The 26,777-nt window shown below is 45.0% G+C and overlaps 1 protein-coding gene and 1 long non-coding RNA gene across 2 annotated transcripts in view; one reads left to right on the plus strand and one right to left on the minus strand.

The window, feature by feature from the left end:
- Window positions 1–2,612: 2,612 nt before the first annotated feature.
- Window positions 2,613–7,524, minus strand: LOC119388234 (uncharacterized). Its single transcript, XR_005182655.2, has 4 exons — window positions 7,289–7,524; window positions 6,314–6,404; window positions 4,128–4,269; window positions 2,613–4,014 (listed from the first exon to the last, which is right to left on the minus strand). It is a non-coding gene; the product is annotated as an uncharacterized LOC119388234 (long non-coding RNA).
- A 4,814-nt stretch (window positions 7,525–12,338) lies between these two features.
- The window catches only part of LOC119388236 (glycylpeptide N-tetradecanoyltransferase 2), a 67,860-nt gene continuing 53,421 nt past the window's right edge, over window positions 12,339–26,777 (plus strand). Inside the window, exons 1-4 of the mRNA XM_037655898.2 lie at window positions 12,339–12,652; window positions 15,477–15,540; window positions 17,423–17,570; window positions 20,140–20,273. Of these exons, the coding sequence (XP_037511826.1) occupies window positions 12,504–12,652; window positions 15,477–15,540; window positions 17,423–17,570; window positions 20,140–20,273 (495 nt within the window). The 5' untranslated portion in view covers window positions 12,339–12,503. The remainder of the gene's footprint in view (window positions 12,653–15,476; window positions 15,541–17,422; window positions 17,571–20,139; window positions 20,274–26,777) is intronic.

Consider the following 26,777-nt stretch of genomic DNA (forward strand, 5'->3'; position numbering starts at 1 on the left):
TTTTGGGAATGCCGCCTACCAATAACGAACACAGCAAATGCTTTCTAAACATTTCTTGAACTGCATCCAGTTTTCCCCATTTACAATACCTAGCTTAAAGGAAAGTGAACAAAAATGTTGACGTCATGATTTCAGCCAAATTGAAAGATTGTGTGTTAAAATCAATAGACGCAAACTTCATTTAAGGCAGCAACTTGAGGAAAATAATGAAGTAATGTGTTTACAAACTGCCGCATCCGGCGGCAGTGCTGTGAACTAGAGGAGGTGACGTTTGGCGATGTTTAATGCACCGGAGACAAGCATACCAACAATGCCAGCTGGCACTCGAGCCTCTCAGCATGCTTAGCTCAGACTACGGTTCCCAGAACTGGTATGATGAGCACTGGCAGCGAAAATGCTCCCGGGTGGGGTGAAGCCCCTAAATGGTGGGGCACATTTTAGCGCTATTGTGGAAGGGGGAGAGTGCGATGTAAAGGAGAGGTGGAGAAAGGGCAGTAGCAGGCAGCAAACACGCATTCTGCATCCGCTGCAGTAACTTAACCATCACAGCTCACGCTGTCATGCAGCCGCCACGCGCTTAGGATTCTTTAAAAATTTAGCCAACTGTTTCAAGAACATGTGAAATAGACTCGGTTTATCGGAACAGTCGTGTCCTCCAAGTAGAATTTTGATATTTTCATCAGTTCTCTCAATTTTGTTCAGTTTACCTTAGGGGTTGCATTCCTTGCCAACAAGTAACTCTTCGAGAAATTTATGAGAAACAGTGACCATAATCACTGCTATCAGAGAACACAGTACATAAGCAAGCATTTTGTCATACTGTCCACATCCTTCACAATGATGAGTGAATTTAGTAAGACCATACAGTGGTGATGTTTTTTTACAATAGTGATTGATTGTTAGTGGCTACACACACTGCTAAATCTGTGACAAGCAGTTAACTAGGTAGCAATTGCTTGTCATCAACCTCTTATTAATTTAGGCTACATGACGCAATTCACCAGAAATAGGCTATTCAAGAGCCAACAGGCTTGTCTAGAGCACTGTAATGGAGCACTCCAGCCTATACAAACGACGTTTGCTGATAACACCTTGTTTGAAAGAGCCCGAATTATATCATGCGTGGCCGCTAAGGATGAATGCTCAAGTGTGGGCTATCTCAAACTACTTGTTATCGCTATACACGCCACCAGGGCAGTGTGCTGACATCTGTACATACGTTAGGCATCCTGCACCCGGACAATAATCCGTTTCAAAATAAACATGTGTGATGATGTAGGGTGGAGTGGTATATTGTATTTCAGTAGTTCAATTTGAGACTTCATTAACAAAATGAGCAAATAACTCAAATAAATTTAGTTTCATGACAGAGACAGAAGATCAACACACAGAATCTGGCATGACTCTCAAGTTTCCAGCAACGCTAACATGCCAAAGCCACTTCCTTACTTTTCAATTTCATGATTGTAATGATTACATTAATTAGTTGGAAGGTTAGCAGCGAAATACTTTGTCAAATTTCTGATTGCCATGTTCCAAACAAACTTATGCAATATCTTGCTAAATTGAGCATTCAGTTAGCTAATTAAAATGAACGATTTGTTTTTAAAAAGTACGGCCTGTGTCAAAGCGAGGGCACACTAAAAATGAAACGAATTTGACATAAGACTAAGGTAATACTAGCATTTTTTTAACTATAGGTTCAACGATATAGTAAAGAAAATGATCCCTGAAAAGTGAATGCACCCTTGAACACTTTTAAGATCCCCTGTTTTATGTCTGGGTAGCGTAGCCTGAAGGGTTGATAGTCAAATATAGCAACAATGGTTGCGATATAGCTCAGCTTTCATCTGTAGTGTTTTTATGACTTTCGAAGCTTCCACCCATTCCATCAGAAGCCTTTATTCTCTGGCCCATGCAAATTTGCTAATACATGTCAACTCTTCATTTATAATTGGTATTCCATTCAGCGGGCAGCGTGCCTGCTGTGGTAATTTGTAACAAGCCTCAACGACTGCAAACATCCATTCTTGACACATGGCCATGTAAACACACATGTAATTTGCCTAAGCAATATTAACAAGTCTCTACAGTCGCCCACCAATTTATTGAACGCTGCAGGGGCAAGATAGTGTCCGACAAAACGAATTCACGTAAAAAAAAGTCACTTCATTTACCAAGCGGCTTGAAAAGCTGGCCAATCAGTTTCTCGGGTGCTCTACGCTTCCATCCAAAAGCTCAGCTTGCACGTCGGTGATGGTGATGTTCTCGCTGTAAACAGCAGAAAGCACCACGAGGGCTTGCATTAGTTCATAGGTTGTTGGCAGCACAGTCACTGGTTGCTCATTGTGGGAGCCCGAGTCATCATCTTCCAGCACCTGGTGAACTATTTTGACCTCAGTAAGTCCGGCACAGAGCTTGGTCTCACTGTCACCATTAGTGAACTGTGCCAGTGTCACTTCCATGAGCGACCATATGCGAAACTGCAGGCGACTGATGACCAACTGCCTGCCTCACGGTACTGTGCAGCAAGCAGTGCCTGCTGTCAAGGCTGCATGCGAGATGAGCTGACGATACACATGCAGTGCGGGTAGGGTGGCTAACGTGGTTCAGGGCTACAGAAAAACAAAATGGCAGCAATGCTGTTTGCGTTTTCAGTGGTTTTTGGTAGCTGTACGCTTACGATTAAAAGAAAAAGTTAGGAAAATCAAATGAGAAGGGTTTCAAATACCCAGAATTTTGGTTGATGTTATACACTGACTCTATGGAGCATGCAACTGTGACATGGCAGAGACCAGATATTTAGGGTGGTCCAAATAATAGGACGTTTGAAAAATGGTCGGCGACTGTATATACACAAGCAACTTTATTGTCATGCTTTCACTTCCAATTTTAGCCTTGCATAAGTGCAAATTAAATATTAAAGTAAACAATACGCTTACAAGTGCTTTGATTTATACAATATTTGTACAAATGGCTCTTTCACTTCAGAGGTTCTTCGGCAACATCCGTTCATTTGGAGGACATGAAGATCACCCCACCATAGTGAACTTCTCCTACATCTTTCGGCTCTTGACCATCTATGCCCCAATGAAAGCAGCAATCAAAGGCAATGTAGAAGCCCAGGAGGATATCTTGCCAGTTCTTTCAGGTGTGCTCGAGGCTGGTGTCAAAGACAATAAGTGCCACAAAGAAAAGCTCCACGCACGCTTAGAGAAAAAGCTTGAAGAGCTCTGCTTTGATCTGCAAGACACGAGCACAATGGCTGCGCTTCCCAGCACAAGCAAGGACCACCCATACAGCAAGGCAACTGCAGAAGACTGTGTAGTATATTATCTTGCTGGCTACATTGTGCACAAAACCTCAAAGAAAAAAGGCTGTTTAAACTGCTTAGCTGACATTCAAACTGACGCTCCACATATGCCGGCAGCATGGGTAACATTTGCTAGGTCATTTAAAGAAATGAGCCTGAAGCACCCCACAGAGAAGATGTTCCTGTCACTGAGAAGCATAGAAAGCACTGTCTCAAGCGCACTTAACCGCTTTCAACTGTGCAGTGACATTTTTTGGGAACTTCTCGATGCTCTAGAGTTAACAAAGTTTCCAAAACTCGGGTGTGCAGAACACAAGGACAACTTTACAGCAACCGTGCTTAGGACATACACAATGCTACGAATGCATTTTTTGCTAGAGACATGTCAAAGAAGCTGAGCAAGTCAGTAGAGACTGCGCATGCACGCAAAAGAGCAAAGCTCATGTAATTTTGAATAAGCAAACCTGTATCGAAATACAAGAATTTTGTTCCCCCAGTCCAACTGTGCCCAACATAGCCAGGAATGGAACCCCTGCACGTGTGCTTAGCAGCGAAATGCCGCGCTTACTCAGCCACCAAGTGATTGACAAGCAAAACCTGTGCTGTAGCTGTGCAACAGCTGGCTTTGATAGTGCTACTTTCCTCTTCCATATTGTAGTGTTTGTAATCTTCATTAAAGGGCCCTTCAGCAGCTTTGTGAACTGCAAACAAACAAGTGAGGCACCTACATCACTTGGCAGCAATTGCATCGGCAAAGTGAAATGTGTTTGCAAGGCCTGAAAATTATAAAAATCGGAAACAAAAAGCTGCACACCTTTCCATTTCTGGGAGCCATGCTGTGTGAGCGTGAAGGATGACAAGTATGCATTCCTACGTCCTAGGCGTTCCTGGGAAAGCCACTGACCCTGGGATGTGGCTTTAGTTTTTCATCTGAAGTGAAGCACTCAATGCCAGCACTGAAAGTGTACCAAGAAGCAAATTAGAAAGAGAACAAACAAAAAAAAGAAGGCAATTCTAGCCACGTCACCATGACGTGCTCTCTTTCCTCAAAACTTGAGAGGATGCAAGGCTAACCAAACCAAAGAAGGACGCTCTGGCACACTACACAAGGCAGTTATGTGCGAGCACTTCAAGTTGAAGGTTCAGATGAGAGTTTCACAGATGTAATACTTGTACTAATCGACGAAGCTGATGAAAGCACTTAAGAAAAGGAGCAATGTTGTGTCACGACATCCTTTGAAATGATACAAGAACACAGTTTCATTCATGCATTAGTCATGACATCACCTGGAACATGAAAAATGCTTCACACCTTGGGGAGGCTGCTGCCCTATATACATAAGGTGGCTACTGCAAAAGTGTGTTGACTGGTAGAACTGTGTGCACTTCCATGGCAACACAGCAAAAGTGTAGGCTAAGATTTGCAACTTACACGATGTCCTTCATAAGTAGTTGCAAGCTAGGCACTCTTCTGTAGCAGTATAATACGTTGATTTTTTATTCGCTGTTTTTTGTTTCCTGAGAAGAATTTTTTGTTGCCTTGCATTCACTGCTCCACGTTTTCCTAGATAATGTAACGCGTTCACCAGTGCATGTTTTGTCCGGAGAACTTCTGTTTGTTTCTTGTACTTATAATAATGCAATTTCATATGCAATATTGTGTTGCTTGCTTCTGCTTTATTATCTGTATTGAATTAGTGCTGCAAACCATGCTTGTGTTGTGTTGCATAATAAAGTCTTTGCAAATGCTCTTGTACATCTCCCCTTATGGAATGCATATAGGGGCCTGGAATAAACTTGTTCCACATGGCAACAGAAGTGTGACTGGCTCACTTATGATAAGGAGACCAGTTCAGCGCTGGCCCATCATAGCACTGACCCTTGCAATGTCATGTTTTTCATTGGCTTGCTTTATTTAGCATGGTGTGCAAGGAATACATTATACACATCAGCGTGTCACATTTGCAACTGCTGGGATGAAGTCGAATGCTGGGGTGCTTCCAGCTTTAAACTCTATCCTCTAATATTGAATGGTCGCTCTAAATAAATTCTTTGACAGCTGCATTTGCTTTCTGTGCAAAATTAGGTCTCTTTTATCAAAATATCTCAAATTATTGTCTGCAAACACGTACCTTAGGTACTGCAAGCCTTTAGGTATACTGTCTATAAACGCCTACAACAAACTTTGTTGCAAGTAACACTTTCACTTCAACAGTCTCAACCACATTCAGTTACCTTTTGAACAAGATATAAGCCAAAGGCCCCTGTTAGGTATCTTACATTTGATTGCCGCACTTAGGTATCTTACATTTGATTCTCATGCAGTGAAGGCAATGCTCGCCTTAAATAGAATCATTTCAGTGAAGCAATTGTTACCACTGTCATTAACCTTCATACTGCTGAGATCACAGGCACGTTAACAGAACATTTAAAAAAGGGTAACTGATATGGAAGGAGACAGATCAGCGGATGATTCAGGCCCAAGCAAGCTAGCATGCCTTAATGTGTCAACTTTAATGGTATCACTCAGTACTGATGTCTGTTGCAGCAGAATTTACTTTGCGACGGTGAATCCTTTGAACTTCTGCGTTGCCCTCTTCCATCCTTCTGTTTACATTCTAACAAAGGCTACCCTGGAAAGGTAAGAAGTGCCGCTACCACGTATCACTTTGCATATTTACTGATACCCAAGAAAAAAGCAGCAGTGGGTGCGAGTTGGCAATAAACAAGGCCTCCAATGGTGATAACAATGGGTAAAAAATCAGCTTTATTTCTGGTATTTTGTGCTAAAATCTGAATAATAGAAAACCTTAGGCCAGTGAGGAAGGCAATGAATGCATGCATGAATCAAACAAAGGTGCAGGCCAGTGGCTACTTTGTCTAAAGCAGAACATTCAAGTAATGTCAGATAATGTCATCTATATTATATAGATATACTGCTGCATACATTCTGCAACTAACACAAGAAACATCACAGAATTCGCATGTGATAAAACCCACCTCAGTTGAAAGATGCTGCTGTTGAAGCTGAGCATTCGTGCTAAAACACTTCAGATCATCTCTGCAATTCTTTAAGAAAACATGCCGACGCCTGCGACAAAAGTAATAAAAATGAGTCCAATGAGCACAACTAACGAACATTATTTTAAACCTCAGCACTTGAGAAAATATATGGCAGAGTGACGCATAGCACTTCGACAACAATAAAGTTTGGTGCTTACACGTCTGACATTACGGAGCATAACAGCAAGAAGAAATAGCGATGGGGTCATTCTGTAGAACTCTTAACACTCAAGATTTTGGAAAGATTACGAAACATGTACGACGCTCACTGCAACTAAAGTAAGAGCACCACTGATTTTTTTAACAGTCTACAATGTCTTAGTGTATGACCTAATTAATTCGGGTAGCGAATACACCGCTCGTCATTTTTTCAGCAGCTGTAAGCTAGCTGTCACATCGCACGCCCGATAGCCTCCCTCCTTCACCATAAGCGATGTTTATATGTAAGTCCTCATTTCAATTTTGCCGAGCATCGCACAATTGGCCATGCGTTTTACCACCGCTTAGGCTACAACGAAGTGCCAACAGAAGCCGTGCAAATGGTACATGTAGGAACACGCATGCAACAGACACCTAATCAGTTGTTAGTTTCGATAGAGCACGGTAGCAGCCTTGCAAAAAACTGAAGGAAGCGCACCGCAGCCCTGTCATCTTTCTAAGAAACTGAGCTTGTGAATTTCTTACAGCGCAACGTCCGCGCGTCACAATGTAGAACAATGATGCACATGGCGATTCTAGTAAAAACAAAGCAAAAAAAAAGATATTTTTTAGACCTCTGTCCATAGTGTCCGCCCAACTTTTCGCGCCAAGGACGGTGTCTTTAATGCAAAACCACACTCAAAAATAGCAAAAAGGCTCTTCTTTTTTTGGCAACAAGACCAAGTTAAGCGAAGCAATGTAAGTTACACTTACCGAAACAATTTCGATTCCCCTGGATCAACGCTGCATCCCGGTTGCATCCGCCTTACCGCTCGCTATTCTGCCAAAATGTAAGCATCGTGTGCTCTTCAAATGAATTCTGTAACCTCCGGACTTTGCTGCACCGTCCATTACGCTATGCAGCGGCGACGGCTGCGGTGTAACAGAAAAAAAAAACGTCCACCACACGAACACGCCGCTGCTCTACAGCTGCTCTGCGCGCTGCCATGTTGTTTGGCAGAGTGCGGCGGCGCTCACGGCCATATGCTCACGGCTCTGCGCAACACAAAACACAAGATATGGCGTTTATTAGTTAGTATTTTGGTTGATAGATGACGCGACAATCAGCTCACTCCCGCAGTTTCGGCCAATGGCGTGTTCGGATTTTGATACATGGGGCCTATGGGGAGTTTCGCAACTGGTATGATTGAAGAACTCTGCTCGTCCACATCTTTTTGTAAAGTCTCGGAACTGGGCGAACGCTAACCTTCGAGAACCGTGAAAACATCTGAAGTTGAGAATAAGTTGTTTGAAATTGTTTTCATTTCGTATGGTGAAGGCTTGAAGCTATATATATATATATATATATATATATATATATATATATATATATATATATATATATATATATATATAATGCGAGTGTTGCATTTTTTCAGGCTAAGTGCATAAGGGATCTCAGCATTTGAACTATTTTCTGAAGTGATTGAGATATTACGTGCACTTCTATTTGTGAATTTCTTACCGTATTTTCGGTTCAGGCAGCTTCTACAGCAAGAATGGGGGAATGGGGGCATTTGTAACTTTGTTTCATGATATCTGGATATTTGTAAAGCATTTCCTATATTACGCCTTTTATGCAAAAACTTGTGGAATAAGGTTAGTTTACCTGGCATTGCTTTTCTTTCAAATGTTTGCGCACGGTGAGCCTTGTTGTACGCTACCTCAGAGGCAAAAATAAGCGAACAGCATTGCGGTCGTATAGCCCTCTACTCTTTTTTTTCTTTTTTTTTTGTTTCCCTTGCGTCTTCCCGGTGTGCTCCGTTCATAATGAAGAGCTAGTGGAGGCTAATGAATTGTCGATTAAAGCGGCGTGCATATAGCTGGCAAACCAGTGGCGACCATGAGTAAAAAGCTCGTAGTGTGAAGCGGTCACTGCGCGCAAGTATTTCAGCTGACTGCGCGTGCAATTTACTTTTTTTTTATTACCCTTGATTTGTGCATGCGTGATGCTATTGCCCGATTACTCGTGCGAATAAGTTTTTTTTTTCGGTTTTTGCTTGTGCGTGTCCGTTTTGCGCGTTTTTACACACGCACCAACGTTCTCGAACTTTGTGACCGGAACTAGACCACGCTGATGCCGCTTGACACATGATTTTTTTGCATTCTGTTGTTGCCCCAGCACTAACACAACGCTTAAAGATGGATAAGCTCCATTCCGCACCGCATTATAAAAGTTAAGTAGACTTCAAGTGCCCTGTGTGGAACCGCGGCGCAAAAAACTACAGCGCGTAGCAGACGCCCCTGGCTTTCCGCGCGCTTCCCGAGCGCGAAAAGCCCACGGGTCCGGCGCAGCAGCGGCGCGGCGCGGGAGTTCACGGCAAAAGGCCCACGCGGGAGCCGGCGCTTTGGACACTCCCCCTATTCTAGGTCACTCTACGGAGAGCAAGCGTCTATGGGTCTATGGGGAGCTGCGAACCTGGTTCTAGAAACGTTGGTCCGTTCCGCCGGTGGTGGTGATGGAAAACATTTATTACGCTATATACAGCGAGAGGTGTGGGCGGGGTGAGCCGGATGGGCCCGCCCTTCACAGTGGGCAAACCTTCATCAATCAGAACGCAACGATTGCCGCTTTGATCATGTGGCGGATTGAGCAACAGGAAGAAGGTCGTGCGCTCGCCATTTGAATACCTTCCACTCGCTCAATTAGGCTTGCTGGTGCATCCCAATTGAATTTGGCGCTAAATCGCCCTCCCCCATCGCCACTCGCATCCTCAGTCCTCATCGAGATGGCGTCCCCCAGTGCGTGTCTGCAATGCGCTGCCTTGTTTTAGTACCGCCCCCAAGCACCAGGCGTTCGTCCGGCGCTGCGAGCGAATATCGCGTTCCATGGAAGGTATAGGAAGTTTCACTCCCCTGGGACAGCTATGCTCATTCTGTAGAGGTCCACAAAGACATCCTAAATTTGCTCCAGTGGTGGAAGTTAAGAACAACGACTGCCGACGCCTTCACGTTTCGCAAGGCAGATGTGCACCCCTGCGGCTAGCGCATGCAGTGCGAGAAACTTTAGCGTGGCAGGATATGTGATACAACGGTGGATGATGGAATCTCTAGATAATTTGATTTTTTTGCACAATAGCACGTGAAGAAATAAACTATAAAATATGCCACAGAAACTTACGGACTGTATATAGTAGCCGTGGCGATATATGAAATATATATGACATATGAAAAGAATGCTACCACAAATATTTTTTCGTCCTTTCGGCTGCTTATACGTACACGTGGTGCACACGGTTCGTTCTAATTTTTTTCTAGGTTAGTGTACATACAGCAAGGTAATAAACTTGGCTTTCTTCCTCCATCTTGCTGTGGCAAGGTACTACCATGCTGAAGACATGTTCTACATATCAAAGAAGGGTGCATGATTGGCTTTGTCGTTAGAGCATGTTCTAAGTTTCAGTAAAGAGCGCAATGAGAGCGTTGCGTTCTCTGTCTCCTCTGTTTTTATTGCAATTCCTATCGAATCTGAACTCATGCTGCAAATCACTTTCCATGCTGCAATATCTGCTACAAAACGCTCTTGATGATCCCCATTGCATTAGCAAAAAAAGAAAAAAAATGTTATGGTATACGATTGCCGAACAAACGTTCATTGTATCCAGTATGTCCACTCAACTCTTTCTACCGTGAGCCCCTTTTTGCACGAAATTACCGTAGGTTAAAGTAGAATTGTTAGCGAAATATTCGCTAACAAAAAGCGTAGATATTTGCTACTTAAAACACTTTGCTGTAGATTTATGTTCTGGCGACACCACCTATATTACTGGCTCAGGCCTCTGTCGGGCCTGATCTGCCGTCGGTTCGGGCCGGGCCGGGCCGGGTAGGCGAAATTTTATCTCGGGTTCGGGCCGGGCTCGGGTCGCGTATTGAATCACCGGACCGGGCTCGGGCGGTTAAACTTGAACGAGTTCCGGGTCCGGGCCGGGCCCGGGCCGAAAATCACGGGCTCGGGCCCGTGATTTTCCATCCATCCATCCATCCATCGCCGACTTTCTCCGCGGCGGAAGCCGCGTGTTACGACTGGGATAGGCCCTTCCATCCATCCATCGTCCATCGCCGACTTTCTCCGCGGCGGAAGCCGCGTGTTACGACTGGGATAGGCCCTTCGGGTGCACAGCGTAGGATACGAGGTCGTGGCATCCCACCGCTGCCACCACTTAAACAAGACCGACGTATGAGTGACCACAGTGGTCTAGTGGTTATGGCGCTCGACTGCTGACCCGAAGGTCGCGGGATCGAATCCCGGCCGCGGCGGCTGCATTTCGATGGAGGAGGAAATTTTTGAGGCCCGTGTACTTAGATTTAGGTGCACGTTAATGAACCCCAGGTGGTCGAAATTTCCGGAGCCCTCCACTACGGCGTCTCTCATAATCATATCGTGGTTTTGGGACGTTAAACTCCAGACATTATATATATATATATATATATATATATATATATATATATAAATACACACATGTATATATAATCGCATGTTGCATTTTTTCAGGCTAGTTACATAAGAGATCTCTGTATTGAACAATTTTCTGAAGTGATTCAGAGATTAGTCTTTCATATTTGTAAATTTCTTACCGTATTTTCTTTCAGGCAGCTATTTAACTTGTACAGCAAGAATGGGGGGTATTTGTAACTTTATTTCATGATATCTGGATATTTGTAAAGCATTTTCTATATTATGCCTTTTATGCAAAAACTTGTGGAATAAGGTTAGTTTACCTGGCATTTCTTTTCTTTCGAATGTTTGCGCACGGTGAGCCTTGGTGTACGCTACCTCAGAAGCAAAAATAAGCCAACAGCGTTGCGGTCGTATGGCCGTCTCTACACTTTCGTTTGTTTCCCTTACGTCTTCCCGGTGTGCTTTGTCCATAATAAAGTGCTAGGAGAGGCTAACAAATTACCGAATAAAGCGGTGTACATATGGCTAGCAAATCACTGGCGAAATGAGTAAAAAGCTCGTAGTGTGAAGCGGTCACTACGTGGAAGTATTTCAGCTGACTGCATGCGCGTGTAATTTACTTTTATTGATTACTCGTAATTCTTGCATGCGTGATGCCATTCCCGATTACCCGCGAGAATAAGTTTTTCTTCGCTCTTTCCTTGTGCGTGTTTGTTTTGCGCGTTTTTACGCACGCACCAACGTTCTCGAACTCCATCGCCGGAACTAGGCCACGCTGATGACGCTTGACACATGATTATTTTGCATTCTGTTTCCACAGCACTTGGATAAGCTCCATTCCGCACCGCATTATAAAAATTAAGTAGACTTCAAGTGCCCTGTGTGGAAACTCAGCGCAAAAAACTACAGCGCGCAGCAGACGCCCCTCGCTTTCCGCGCGCTTCCCGAGCGCGGAGAGTCCACGGGTCCAACGGGTCCGTGCCCTGCCTCAGAGCTCCAAGTGCGACCAACGCCGGATTCGCGCACCTCTGAGTCGGAGACATACGGAGACGGAGGCGACATCGAAGAGTAATGCCCGTATTCACAAAATGGCGCAAAAATACCAACAGGATAAAAGATAACTACTAGATTAATTTATGAATACTGGCCTACTTTGTTTATCAAGCGCACTAAAGGACTAAAGGCACACAAAGACACAATATTGATAAAAAGAAACGCGACTGGAGGTCCGTAAAATATGTCGGCATATTTCTTAAAATGCTACGTTTATAACGTAAAACTTATGCTTAAAGTAAAAAAAAAAATGTAAATCTTAGTACGAAACTGAGGTTAGCGCGCAATTCTCCGGCTTTATGCACTCGTCCTTCCATGTTTAATCGCTATCGATAGTCGTGTGTTTTTTTCTGCGCCCGCTTCTGCGAGGTCTATTGCTTGGTGCCTTCGTGAGTCCATCGAGCTGGGATGTTGTGAGAAATTTGCCGCGGTTGGCTAGACATCGACTGCACAGTGTAGGACTCGTCAGACGCTCGCATGTTATCTCATCCGAGCGAGGATCGGGGCGGAGCTCGCAACGGGGAGGCCATGGAGAACACCAGCCGAGAGTCGTGCGAGGGCGAGCAACCGCCGAGTACCAACGGGGAAGTGGCCAAAGAGGAAGTCGGCGACGAGCACCTTAACAGGTGGGCAGAGCCGCACTCGACTGAGCGCCAAATCGCCAGCGGCAAGTAGTCGGCGGCATCGCAGACTGACCACCTCTTGGCGGCGTGGTTTGCGCAGCCTTGCTTCTTGATAGACCGTGTATCCCCGTCGTGTAACTAAGTATGGGATGCCTTTTAAGGCGCGAACAACTCTAGGCCGCAATCCTATCGGCCGAGGCCGCAACTTGCTTAAAACTGTACGCGACAGTTTGTTCAAATCGCCTTCCGAGCGACTACTTTTCGTCTCGCGTATTTGGTAACGTCTTACGTTCAGCTGTTTTACTATGGAAAGCCCGATTCTTTCGCCTGTGAAATAAATGGAGGGCGGGCATTATTACTACGTAAAAATATGAGCTCATTGTACGCTGATTTATTGTGGGATTCACTGTTACTCGGGTCTTCCGTTTGCAGATGTGCAGGGTCGACCACAACTATGGTGAACACCTCATTACTGCTCGAGCCGGTAGAACTAGATCCTTTATTCCGCTTCACGAGGGAAATGTCCGTTATATGACGTCTAATAATAGTGTCGATAAACACAAAAATAGTTTTCCGAATTTTGTAATAAACATGAGCTTTTATGCAGTGTTCACCTTAGATGTGGACGATCTTGTACCTAGATGGCCGCCATCCTTGTCATGTGTATTAGGTTGATATGTTCTTAGATGTGTTTCTGGTGTATGATTAATCTTGTAACGGTTTCATTCTGACAGACGGCTTTAGCTCGTTGTTACTAATAAGCTTATTATTCCATCTCTAGTGCACGAATGGTGTTGTAGAAAGAAGTGACCAGCAGAAGCTCTGTCAGTGTCGTGTGACTAGCTGTAGTATTTGCATCAGTTGGCGTAGTTTGCAGTGGAGCATTGGCGTTATCTTGTTGGCGGTCTTATCAAGCCACCATCGGAACTTGGTGCCTGGATACATGTTAACACTGGAGTGGGACAAGCTGTGGGAGGTCAAATCTTGGCACTGGTAGAAACCCATCAGTTTTCTGATGGCTTGGCTGCTTGTGGAGACTCGCCTCTCGAAAGGAAGCCCCAGAGAGATGCTTAGTCTCTCCTTGTCCAACCACAGATGACCATGCTGAGGAGCTTCCGCCACAGCTGTGGTATGTAGGCTAGTTACCTAATGTGTAAGATAGGTGCTAGTGAACTCCTGGCCTACAATGCCTCAACGCTTGTGACGTTTCTTCCCTACCCAACCGCATCCTTACCCTCGTGGGAAAAATCGGCCATGCCCTAGGATTTGGGTGGCCAACATGGAGGTGCTTTCTTATAAGGGTTAGGCGTTCCAGGTAGCTCTTCTTATTTTATTTCAGCGGTCTTAATATGAGTGCCATCTGTATTGTTTGTCACTTGCTGTTAACTCACCACATAAGTGGAACATATTGCATCTCATACACGTATTGCTACTGAAAGTCAGTCCCTGTGATGGCCCACTGTAAAGATGCTTGTGCATGTTAAACGATGCCAGGTTGTCATAATTAATCACTATTCCATGCCTCATAATTGGATTGGGCTTCTTGTATCCCCAGAAGTTATTTGGTAAAAAGGATTGTTCACTGGTTTATATAGAAGTGCACAGAGGCTAAAATCTTGCAAAATTACACTTGGTCTTACAATGCACTCTGTTCATAGTGCCTCGTACTCTTTGTCTTTCATGGTTGCTCATCCCACTCCTCAAGATTATCGTTGATCAGACTGACAGTTATTGCTCTCACCATTAGGAGGCTGTAATTCGACTTTTGGCATCAAATTGAAGCAATATCTGATTTTGACGCTGTCTTCATTCTTGAACACACCTTTCAGTTGGTGCAGCACTTAACCTTCTTGCTTGTTTCAGTTCTTTCTATCTAAGCTTATGGCTTCATCTTACTATTGTTCACCTGTGAGATTACAATAAGTAGCACTGGTTTTGTGTAAAATTCAGGAGTAGCCAAAGGTTTACATCTTCGCACCAGTTTTTATGCTCAAAGAGGGCTGTGCATGCCTGGTTGCATGCATTTTTCGAGTAGTTTCGTTGATATGTTTAACCTCTCATGTGTTTTGGACGAGCAGAACTCGTCCAACCCAAGTAGGTTCGCCTCTTGAGTCTTCAGGACTAGATGTGCTCATCTATGGCTTAGATGGTGTGCCGCCCACCAGATCGAAGCACTCACTTGACGATTTTGGTTTTTCCTGCGGCAGGAGTGCAGCTTTTGTGTGAAGACGTGGCACCTGGTGGTGGCGAAACATGTATAGCTGGCCCGTCAACATATAACAGAAGCTTTCCTTCTTCATCATCATCTTCCAATGAAGATGATTCGCATACTGATGTCCGGAAGTGGGGAAGACAGTGGCGACACTAAATTGAGCAGTACTTCTGGAGATAACATCTATTGAGCGGTTTCCTATGTAATAATCTGAAATAAACTGTATTGTGTTGATTTGACTTAGTGTTTAGTGCAGATATTTTTTCAACATTGAGTAGTTGCTTTTCAGTACAATATGATTCAAAATCAGAAATGAAAAAAATGGGCACCTTTTGTTAGGAAATTTTCAAAAAATTAAAGCACTTCAGGTATTAAGACATGTTGTTTGTTTGTAAGACAACAGCATTCTTAATTTGGACATCTTTAGAATTAGTGAACATCTTATGCTATGCATGGACCCATGGAGTGCCCTAACGTCACTTTAGTGTATGCAAGCCGCTAGCCAAGTGCTATTCCTAAAACTCTCTCGTAGAATATTCTTGTCCACATCTCATGAAGTGATGTGACAGGGACACCTGCTTGGCTTTTTACCTTTCCTCGTGCTACTTTTTGCAGTGCATCAGACAAAAGCAGCAAAACAATATGTGGCCAAGATGCAGAAGGGGACAACGACTTAAAAGTGAGTGCTTTATCAGGTCTTCTATAGCTCGGATATTTAGCTGTGATGCAGAGAGATAGGTGTTCACTTTCTGTAGGGATCTCTTTAGATTTAAATAGCATTATTTCAGTACCCTTAAGCCTCAAGATTGCTTGCATGGCATGCAGGGCCCTCGAAAACACCCACTCATCTTACCTTAGAGGCCCTGAACACTACGCTGTTGATGAGGCACCACACTCTCACACGATGTAAAAGACAAAGCACGTAACTGTGTCACAGCCGAATCGAATCATTGTGTATGCTGCGTTGAGACTGCCGAAGTGCTCCTTGTCAGCGCTTGTTAGCGTCATCGCTTCTAGATGACAACAGTGCCCCTGCCAACCAACAGCGAGAGGGAGAAGGTGTAAGAGATATGAGGCGTGTTTGTGAAGCCTCGTGCATGTGCCCGGCACTTATCGTCACGCAATGAGAAGTTGTGGGTTCAACTCACAGCTCATCCGCGTCAACAAAGATTTTCTTCATCGTCACTTCGTGTGCATTTTACCCATGTCATCTCTGTGACGGAAATGACATCAGTGAAGTCTCGGTGGACCCCGGCATAAAACACTTTCGGGATAAAAAGGTGGTCCAGGGCCTCTTTAACTTAGTTCTCTCATCAGGTTTCGGTGCTGCAAATGAAAAGATGGAGTGTGTAGTCACATTGTGGCGACCGTATGTGCGAATTCTTGCAGTATAGCACAGCATTATAATAGTTGTCCCAGCAAGACAGGGGAAGATTGAGGCTTGAAAAAATGAGAATGCATCAATCAAAGAATTTCGTTGTAGATTGAAATGAGAGTTAACTAGCCTTATAAGCTTCCCTTTATATGCATTAGTGGACTAGCTCATAAAGGTGTGTACAAATGCACTTCGTTTTAACGCGATAGCGTTAAAGAGCTCATTCCGCAGAAATTCCGGCGTTGGCGTCGTTGGTTGTGAGCGAAAAATCATCTTGTCCGTGACCAAAAAATCGAGAAAGATGCAAATAAAATAAATAATAAAAAAATCTTAGGTTCGAGTGAGAATCGAACCCAGGCCGTCTGCGTGGCAAGCAGGTGTTCTACCACAGAGCTACCACATTGCTTGGAACTGCACTGAAGTTAACTTTATACGTGTCCTGTGTACAGGTGTCACAGTACGAGATGTAATATCGCAGTAAAACGGGGTACAAGCGTATATTGCCATCAAGCGTCACACCATGTGAACTGCATAACGAGTTCGTGGTTTAAAGCCAGCCACCCATTACAAAAGGCATGCACATTACTGCGCGTATTCCCTTACGAACACGTAGTGGGTGCATCGCAACTTCAAAAAGGTACCACGTGTGTAATTGCTGCTGGTTTAAAGCATGGCATCCATTACAAAGGGCATACACATTAGTGTGCGCATTCTCTTACACACACCTAGTGGGTACACTGTTGTCATAAAAGTGCTGTTGAAGAGGTCGGAAACCTTTACCTTTACTATGGGTATGTCGAATGTGTGTGTTTGTGTGTGCATGTGTGCATGTGTGAGACTGGGTGACTGAACATAATGACAAGTGAAATAGAGCACAATGATTATCGGGCCGGATATCGCTATCGCGTTCAACTCTTAAAGGCGAAGCTTAAGCGTCCTCCAATTTTTTTTCCCGATCACCTTGCATGGCAGCCTGTTGATTATTGGGCATGCCTCATAATCATATGGTTCTGGCATGTAAAACCCCATAATGTTACTTTTTTATTTTTTGCTCTGCATGGGAGGGGCCCTTGTACTACAATGACTGGTTGTTTTTACTTATGTGGACTGTGGGAATTGCGTGGTAGACTGTGCTTTTGTGCTGCAAAGGTTGACTACTACATGGTGTATGTCTGTGACCCTGCAGGGCCTTCCTATGTCAAAGCTTCAGGACATCAAGAAGGCAATGGAAATGCTTAACTTGAATGTGCTGCATGATGGGCCCGCAAAGACACCCGAAGAAGCTCTGCACAAGCACTACCAGTTCTGGAGTACCCAGCCTGTGCCCAGGATAGGTGAGCAGCATGGCACCAGGGCTCTTTGTAGCAATCAGCCAGCTTCTCCTGTGGCACCATTGATGCGTTTTCTTGCCACATTACCAGCAGTCAGTGGCGCTTTGCTACAGTCAGCGATGAGCTTCATAAGTTTAGTGTGGTGGTTAGGTACGCCACGTCGCAAGGCGTGTGACGCGAGGAAGATGGAGGAGACATTGCACGACACCAGTAACACGAGCCCGTGCACGTGGTTCCAAACAAACAAAAAAGAATAGGCAGTCTCACAAGTCTCTGGTGTAGACTGGTGCCTTGTAAGTAAGGCTCGTTGCGTCCTTGTGGTGTAGCCGTTGCTTGTGTATGGTGGCCGACGTCCCGGCGCAGAAGAAAGTAGCAGGCTCAGGCGAAGCCGCAAGTAGGAGGCAGCCACAGTTCGCTCGATGCGGTAGCCGGCGCCTCCTGGGCTTCGAGCACGCTCGCTGTCTCGACGATGGCTGGCAGCAGGGCTCTCCCAAAACTCGTGTCAGTTCACGGCATGGCCCGAGGACTTCAACGGCTCGAAAACAGAAGCCCAGCCTTCAGAACCTTGCGCATAGTTGCGGGCTCGCAGTAGGCTCTCTAGCCTCGTCTTGCCGCCATTGTAACCACTGATCTTCTGCGCGAGCCCTTTTTTTCGCATTCGCTGCACGAGCTCTAAATCTGCTTTCATTTTTTCCGTCTTCTTGAGGGACGCTCTGCTGTCCTCTGCTTCACTCGCGTTTTTGGAGGTACTTCTTCACATTTAGTTTTTTTAAGAGCCCATAAGTTTCCCATCGTACTATAAGATGACATGCTGTGTTTTTTACAACTGTTGTACATGAAACAAGTTCCGTATTTCCATAAAGCATTGATGTTCTTGGCCAAGTTACTTGTGTGTATTGCCCACTGTCTGCATTAGATAACCATAAAGAAAATTTACCAATGGCTTGATGCCCTAACCTTTGTGCCGCTGGCGTGTGCCTCATCAGGTGAAATATTGCATGTTTTTAAGAATGCAAGCAAGCATGTTTAAGCGCATTTTCCACAATGCTGATATCTTCCTGAAGAATTTCCTTTGTGCAAGCATTGAGATTCTTGGTGCATTTTCACAGTGCAGTGTGGGTGCAGGCAAGTAAACGCTTCATCAAGTTCAGAGTGTTTTCTGATTTGTCCTCATTTGTGTGAAACATGTGTATCATCAGTGCGCTGCTACTATATGCATTGACTATGACAAACATTGATAGACGGTTTCTTACTTTTTTTTTCTTCCTTTTTTGGCTTACGAAGCCCAGTGTTTTGGTCAGAATTGCTTTATTGCTTATGCAGCTCGACTTACTATTCTCTGTAGCGTCTCCTTATAATCCATGTTTGCATGAGTGATACTATAGCACCGGATATGACAGTTGAGTCAGACTTGTTCATGCTGCACTGCACAGCTTCATTTAGAGCAACAGTATCGTCTCATTTGTGGTCAGTAGCTAAACTACACAGCACAAAATCACAAGCTTCAGAGCAGCTTCTCGATGAGCGATATGATTAGCTAACAGACCCAATCCGACACTGCGGTCAATAAATTTACATCACGCAGTTATTCACTTTTTAAACTTTTATTTTTTTGCCAAAACACATATGGGTCCAAACTGTGCAAAATGTAGACAGATTGCTGGAGTAAATATGTCGCCAGAGCCCTACCCAATTTACTCACTCAAGGCCGAGTACACATTGTAGGTCACAATAGGAGAAAGCTGAATTTCCGTGAAGTGTCATATTTAATGTTCTAGCCTGTGGTAGCATTTGAAACTTACACAGCAATGCATTGAACGAAATCTCACAATCCTTAACAATGCAGAAATTTAAATTTTGTCATGTAACCGGTGTCCCATAAACTATTGCACCTTGACTGTACGCCCTTTCGCTAAGTGGTGAAGGCCAGCTGCCCCTTGCTGGCAATGAGCAACTGACCATTATTTATCTTTAGTAAAATCAACATACTATTCATTGAACCCACTATTCTCTGCCTGATTTCAGTAGATTGAACTAGACACTTCTTGTTGTTGAAATAGCTAGTAGCACGTTTGAACAGCTGAGAAACTGGCACAGCAGACTTCTAGCAAAATCTCAGGGTGGGGTGGATTTTGCATAACATTAAACTTTATAGGCATTCGGAGAAACATATGAAAGCATGAAGTACACTTCTATTGTCGATTGAGCATTAAGTTCTGACGTCTTCTAGTTTTAATCTTTTGCTGTTGGCATGAGCCTGATGTCTAGTAATTCTGAAAAGTATTTTTTTTATCAACTACCTGCTTCATCTCTAGTGTTACTGCCCTAATTGATACACCTACCCTGTGCATTAGAATCAGCTGTTTGCAGTTACAAACACTATAGAAGTGCCTGTGCTTGCATGGCCCATGTTACACTCGACTGTGAAGATTCTTGCAGCTGTTGGAGATACAAGGTTAATATATATTACTTTTAGGGCAGCTTTTTCTTACTCATGAGGGATTTCCCTAGCAGTTGTGCTAGTTTAGGAAAGTGCAGAAACAATTTTTTTTATTTTATTGCTTTCCTGCAGATGAAAAGTTAAGTGCCACCGATGTCAATGAGCCAATTGAGTGCAGCAAACCACTTGAAGAAATCCGAGATCAGCCGTACTCCTTGCCACCCGACTTCACCTGGGACACTCTGGACATCAACAACCCAACCATAGTGAGACTCACTGTTTATGTTATGCTCAGCTTCCTTGTAGAATCAGCATTTTAAAGCATGTATTTTTTAAGCATGAAACATTTTACACCCTATTGTGAATTTAATTGACATTTTTAGGGATTTAGAGAGCTTTCGCTTTGCACCTTGCCCCCAGCTAGCGCTTGTGCTGGCCACAGCGCTGGGCTTTGTTTCCTGTGTAAACCACGCTTTTCACTCCCGGCGTCAAGACGTCATGACGCTGCCGCACTCCATGCTAGCATACGTCACTAAGACGTGCCCTTCGCGTTGGCCGCTCATGACGGCCCTTGGGTCCCCTCTCCGCCTGCACTCTCTTCTGGCTGGCGTTAAAGGAGTACTGACATGTATTTAAAAATTTTACGGGTTGTTGCTCTAAATGAAAGCACGGGTGTCGAGAACCCTAAAAAGAGTGTCGTGGTGCCTGGGGATGTATTGCATATATTTTTAATACCGCTTCTTTCAACCAGCAGTTTTGGTTTCGATTTCGAGAGGGCGGCTTCATAGTGACGTGTCAAGTCTGCCCGTGACGTCACGGGCAGGCTGCAACCCACGAAATATGCACCTGCTGTCCTTTGCTGTCAGTCGAACGTGGTTCATGATGAGTGAACTGTCGTTCAGTGCCTCCGACAGCAATTTCTGTGATTTACAGAACCCAGATTTCGCAAACCAAGTGAGCTGACTAGAAACGTCATAGGGCTCTCCATGCGGTGAAGCTGCCTTGCAGATGCTGGGAGATGAAAACTTTAAAATCAAACTTAAATATTTATACGTGTTTCCCGGATGCAGTGTGGGGAGAGCGTTAACACTACATGCCAAGGAAAACAAAAACGTCTGTTTTGCTGCACTTCAAAATCGTGTCAGTACTCCTTTAAGTCACCGCGGCAGAGATGCTCGCAGGCCTGCAACGAGTGAGCCTTGCGCTGCCTTAGCAGGCGACAGCTCATCCGTGCACTCGGCTTCTCCCTTTGTGTGATAGCCATAGCGCCGCAGGCAAGCACACTCGGTCTTGCGGAATCACCTTGTTTGGCCTGCAATCCGTGACTGTCGCACTGTGCCACATCTTGGGTTAATAAACCCACGTTGATTGACCACCTGCCTTGAGTGCCTTTTCTGTGCTGCAGGGTGGAGGAGCGTCGCGTACCTTCCCTGCCGTGCTCGTAGGGTGAGCTTCAGGGAAACCCATCTTCACTCGTTTTTAGCGTAATGCATACTGAGTACTTGGATCAAAGAATATACATTTTCAGAAGGAGTTCTAATGTATAGTTGTGCTGAGCGAAGTGCACGAAGGATTAGCAATAAAGTGGATAGGACAAGTGGTGCTTGTCCTGTCGCAGCTACATTAGAATGTCGTACCAACTAACCTAAGTTGAAGCTTTCCTGAGCGTTACACAGAAGGGGGTCCAGTTGAAAGAACTGAAAGAGGGCTTCCTATCCAAATATTGCAAAGCAAACTCACGGACAGAATGTGCGGCACTGAACTGAGGTTGGCAAAATAAATCAATGTAAAACTGCTATGCACAGAATGACAAACAGGACACAGTAAGACGAACACGGACGAGCGCAAATTTCATTCAAAACAAATTGCATTGCACAAAGTTACAGTAATCGGGTTTGAGGTATGCATGGCCACTATTCTTGTTGTTAGGCGTGTGCCTCCACATTGCAGTATTGCTTCCCTCATAGACACACATTATGCGGCATGCTATGTGCCAAATCTACACCGCTAGGGTGCCAGCACTCGACAATTGCAGTGCCAGCAACAAGTAGCTAGCCGCCCTACCTGCCGTAACCTCCAGGTAAGCTCACTTCCTAAGCAAGTCAAAATTACCAGCAATGTTGAGAGGGGGGGGGGGGCATTTTCTTGAACACCACCAAATTTCAAGATGGTGGTGACAAAGTTTACTGTCAGAGAAAATCTGAGTGCAGATGGGCTTCCTCAGGAATCTTTTGGCTCGTGCTCGTGGCACAGCGCATTGCAAGGCCGAGCTGCTGCATCTACCAATTCACCAACACAAGGAACACAAAGGCGCGTTCAGGCTGTAGGATGTGTGATATGAAAGCAGTTCCAATGATTTGGCCACACCAACAAATCAGCTTGGGGTAGCAGAGACAGATCTCAAAGGCCTTACTTTTGCTGACTTGATGTGCCAAAATCTAAAATACTACTAATAGATTCCATCTTTGAATTGCAAACACAGATCTCGAAGGCTATGCTTTTGCTCGCAGGAGCCTGCAAAACATCACGAGTGTCATTTTCAGGTGGCAATCATTATGGAATAAAGAAACAAATAAATCAAATTTTGATGACACGTTTGAGACAAAGGCACGTTTGCACCTGGTCTTGCAATGCATAACTCACTGGGCAAAATTTAGGTGAAAGGCCCCTCTAAAACACTTTACAGGCTCTAAAGGATAAATCCTGATAACTCTACTGCTAGAAACACTAGTGCTACAAGTAGTAATATATAGTATAATATCATCGGAAAAGAGCACGTGTGAAACATGTGAGAGGCTAGTGAGAAAAAAAAAAACAATTGCAAGACAATGTTACAGTTCAGCATACGTATATGTATTCTGTGTAGTGGTGCAAGAATGGTTGCATGAAAAATTCTAGCAAAATAAGAAAAAGGAAAGTATCCATGTTATTGTATCTTACAGGCCAAGAATCCTACAACAATATAATGATTATGAATCAAGCACTGAATGGATAGTTTTGCAGTTTTCTTAGTTCTTTTTTATTAGTACAGTCGAGTCCAGCTACAACGAAATTCACGGGACACGCGAAAAATATCCTTGTGGTGGAACTTCGTTGACGCGAAATTACCATGTATATACATACGCCAAACGACAAAGCCGCGAACAAAACCGGTATCATTGTCCGGCAAATCTCCGCGATGGCTTGGGGGCAAATATAACAGCACGAGGGACGGGACTGAAGACACAAAAACCACAGGACGAGTGCTGTGGTTTTTGTGTCTTCAGTCCCGTCCCTCGTGCTGTTATATTTTGCAATGTCGCACCAACTTGCCCAGACAAAGTCTTTGGGGATAAAGGTTGAGACGCGCCGGGGGTGGTCAACAAAGTGTCAACTTCACCGGAGAATGCATTTCGCGCCGCTGTTACACACTTTTCATACATTGCGACTGACACCTAACCCAATGCGCATGCCCGGCCGATCGCGAAACGCTCATTTTACGGCACATGCGCCGCCGCAATGAAGTGGTTTGAATTATCACAATTTCGCTGCATATTTATGACAAAGTCAGCAAGCGTGGCAAGCTTACGCTTACCGGAAGTTTTATTTCCAGAAGTCAGTCAGCTTGGACTGCTTACGCCTCGCGGCAGGCAAAGGCATTACGCGAGTCTCGCAGTCCGTCAAAAGGGCCATTGCAGTGTCATCGTCGAGTATTCCGATGACTTTTCTGATGAAATCAAAAGAATCCATTACTTTCAAAGCAGTCGAAGAAGTCATTGTGTCTTGCGGATCGTCATCTTCATCGACGACGAGACGTTGTTGTCATGTTTCTGCGCGTTCTCAATGATCTGTGAATCGGTCAGCTCCTCGTAGACTTCCATGTTGGCGTCGACGTTTACGAAGTCGTCGAGCTGGACATCGGCAGGAACAAAACCCTTTTCCTCGAGGGGTCGTCCACTGTGAATCAATTAAAAGATCATCTTCGGCTTCGATTGAACTGGTTGCTGCTTCAGTGTTCCCAAACCCAGAGTGCCTGAAGTAGTTTGAAATGATGTCTTGCTTCAATGTGCTCCACACACAGGCTATCATTTGAAGTGCCACATATAGGTCGACCCTCGTCTCTGAGCAGAATGCGCTGCATTAAGCTGCTGCGGTATGCATGTTTCAGGCTTACGATCACACCTTGGTTCAACGGCTGGATTAGTGATGTGCAATTTGAAGGGAAGTAGTTCACCTCTGTGTTGGTTAGGACAACGTCGTCGATGCGATGGGCCGAGCAGTTGTCTAAAAGCAAACACACCTTGCGGCCTTGCCTCTTAATGTCAAAGGCGACAACCCAGTCGGTGAAAATTGCGCGTGTTATCCATGCTTTTTTGTTGGCGACATACTTAACTGGAAGACCTCGGTTTCCTTTGAAACATCGCGGCTTGGCACTTTTGCCAATTACAAGGAGCGGGTGCTTATCGGAGCCTTCCATGTTGGCGCACAGCAGCACGGTAACCCTCTTTTTGCTGTGTTTGCCTCCGTGGCAACATTGTCCTTTTAAATCAAGCGCCTTTGAAGGCAGCATCTCGTAAAATAAACCAGTGTCGTCAGCGTTATAAATGTCCGATGGACCGTACTGGTCAAGGATGCTCGCGGCATTATCGGACATCCAGGCCGGTGCAGCTTTGCCATCTGCGTCCGCCGACTCGCCAGACAGCACCTTGCCAACAATGCCGTGTCGGGCTTTAAAGTGGCTAAGCCACCCCGTGCTGGCTTTAAAATCCTCAACGCCAAGCAAGCACACGTACCGTATTTACTCGATTCTACCGCACCCTCGATTGTAACGCGCACCCGTTTTTCGTGACCAAAAAAAAAAAAAGTAATACATCGATTGTAACGCGCACCCATTTTTCGTGAGAGAAAAGAACAAAAAAAGTCTGTAGGAGTCAAACTTCGCACATTCAGAAGAACAAGTATTTGCGTTTTAAAGAACTAAAGTTTCGAAAAAGTAAAACACAAAGTCAAAAAGCGGGCCTTGCCGCTAAAGCTGTCACCACTACGGCGGCGATACGAGTCGTGTAATGGATCAGTCCTCGTCGCTGTTAACGCTCTTTGATTTCGGGAAACCGGCCCTGCTTTGGTCCACTGAAACCTTGTCGTGAAGCTTTGCTGTAAAAAAAATCTTCTGCTTCTATTTGCGCCAGTTTTGCACGCACGTTTCGGGAACTCCGAACGACCGCGATGCAGCCCGATTTCCGTCAGTCTCGGCAAATGTAATAACTATTCTTTTAAATGCGGCATCGTGGTGCACTCGTCGAGTATTTGGAGTCTGCACTTCCATACCGTCGATGCGAACGTAGATCGGGATGACAATCTCCTCAGCACACGTACAAACTGAAACAATAAGCAGAAATGGCCGAGGTGCGTAGGAGGCGGCCATTTTGAAATGCCGATGGCAATATGATAACCGAGTTTCTTTTTTTTTTTTCGGTACTCGATTCTAACGCGCATGCGATTTTTGGACTCGTTTTACCGGAAAAAAGGTGTGCGTTAGATTCGAGTAAATACGGTAATGCAGGGCCTTCTGCTGTACAATCGCTCCGCTCAGGGGGACATTCTTCGCCCGCGCGCCCACAAACCAAGTGTAGACGGCCTTGTGAAGCTCCTCATGTTTGGGCAGCGTCACTTTCTTGTGTTGTGCAGACGTACCTGAAGCGAGTGCCTTCTGGATGGAGTCTTTGTTCTTCAGCACCGTGGACAGTGAGCTTGGTGAAATGTTGAAATCATGGGCGATGTTCGATTTTTTCTTTCCGCTTTCTGCCTCGGCGATCACCCGTGCCTTCTCCTTGAGAGAGAGAAATTTACGCTTCCTCAATGGCGTAGCCATTTCCACGGAACACACACCACAGAGAAAACCAGACTAGAGCGTGCTAGAACTTGGTCACTCAAACCAGAGAAAATGGCAGTGATTGAGGTTATCCCGTACGATCTCGTGCCGTCTCGCGCAGCCGCTTGATGACCACGTGTGGCTATGGATCACAGTGGCTCAAACCTGTACTTTGGATTTGTCTTCCAATATGGCGACCAGGCAGCTTTAGTATGAGAGAGGTTCTTTGCAGCATAGTTTCCTAAAATTAACTAGAGGGGACTCTGGCGCTGCGATCATTCAGCCACCATGGGAATGATGGGTAGTACACGGATTTGCCTTGTCTACGTGCTTGCGGGCTCCGAACGCACTTCTGGCTTTGTTTATTGTTGTGTTTTGGTTTTCTTTCGGATAAAAGAATGGATCGTTGTGAACTTCGTAACCAAATTTGAATTGGTGAGCATAAAAGGGTCAAAGTAGTGAAGTGGAACTGCTGACTTTTGCTGATCTTCGTTTTGCGACAAAGCGGATGCAGGCGACGCGGAGCCAGATGGAGCCGAAAGAACAAAGTTTAGACAAATCCGTGTACTACCCATCATTCCCATGCTGGCTGAAGCGCCATGCGTTGCAGCTCCCGTAGACACTAGCGCCAGAGTTCCCTCTAGTAAGTATTGTAGGAAACTCTATGCTTTGCAGTACGTTCCACATGGGTCTCCTTTGCGCATGCGTGACCACGCCTGGCAACCATGGGCAGCGCGCGCTGGCACCTAAAGTCCCTAGATTTTTTCCTGTTCTTTCGACTTTACTGGCACCCGCCTCTCGCAAACGCCTGGCCTCGGGAAAATATGGGCAGCGCGCGCTAGCAGACGCCGCACGCCGACGGCTATGAGGACCCAACTAAAATGTCGCTCTACAACAGCCGAAATCAAGCTTAGAAGAA

Source organism: Rhipicephalus sanguineus, chromosome 3, assembly GCF_013339695.2.
Source record: "Rhipicephalus sanguineus isolate Rsan-2018 chromosome 3, BIME_Rsan_1.4, whole genome shotgun sequence".
NCBI classification, from domain to species: domain Eukaryota; kingdom Metazoa; phylum Arthropoda; class Arachnida; order Ixodida; family Ixodidae; genus Rhipicephalus; species Rhipicephalus sanguineus.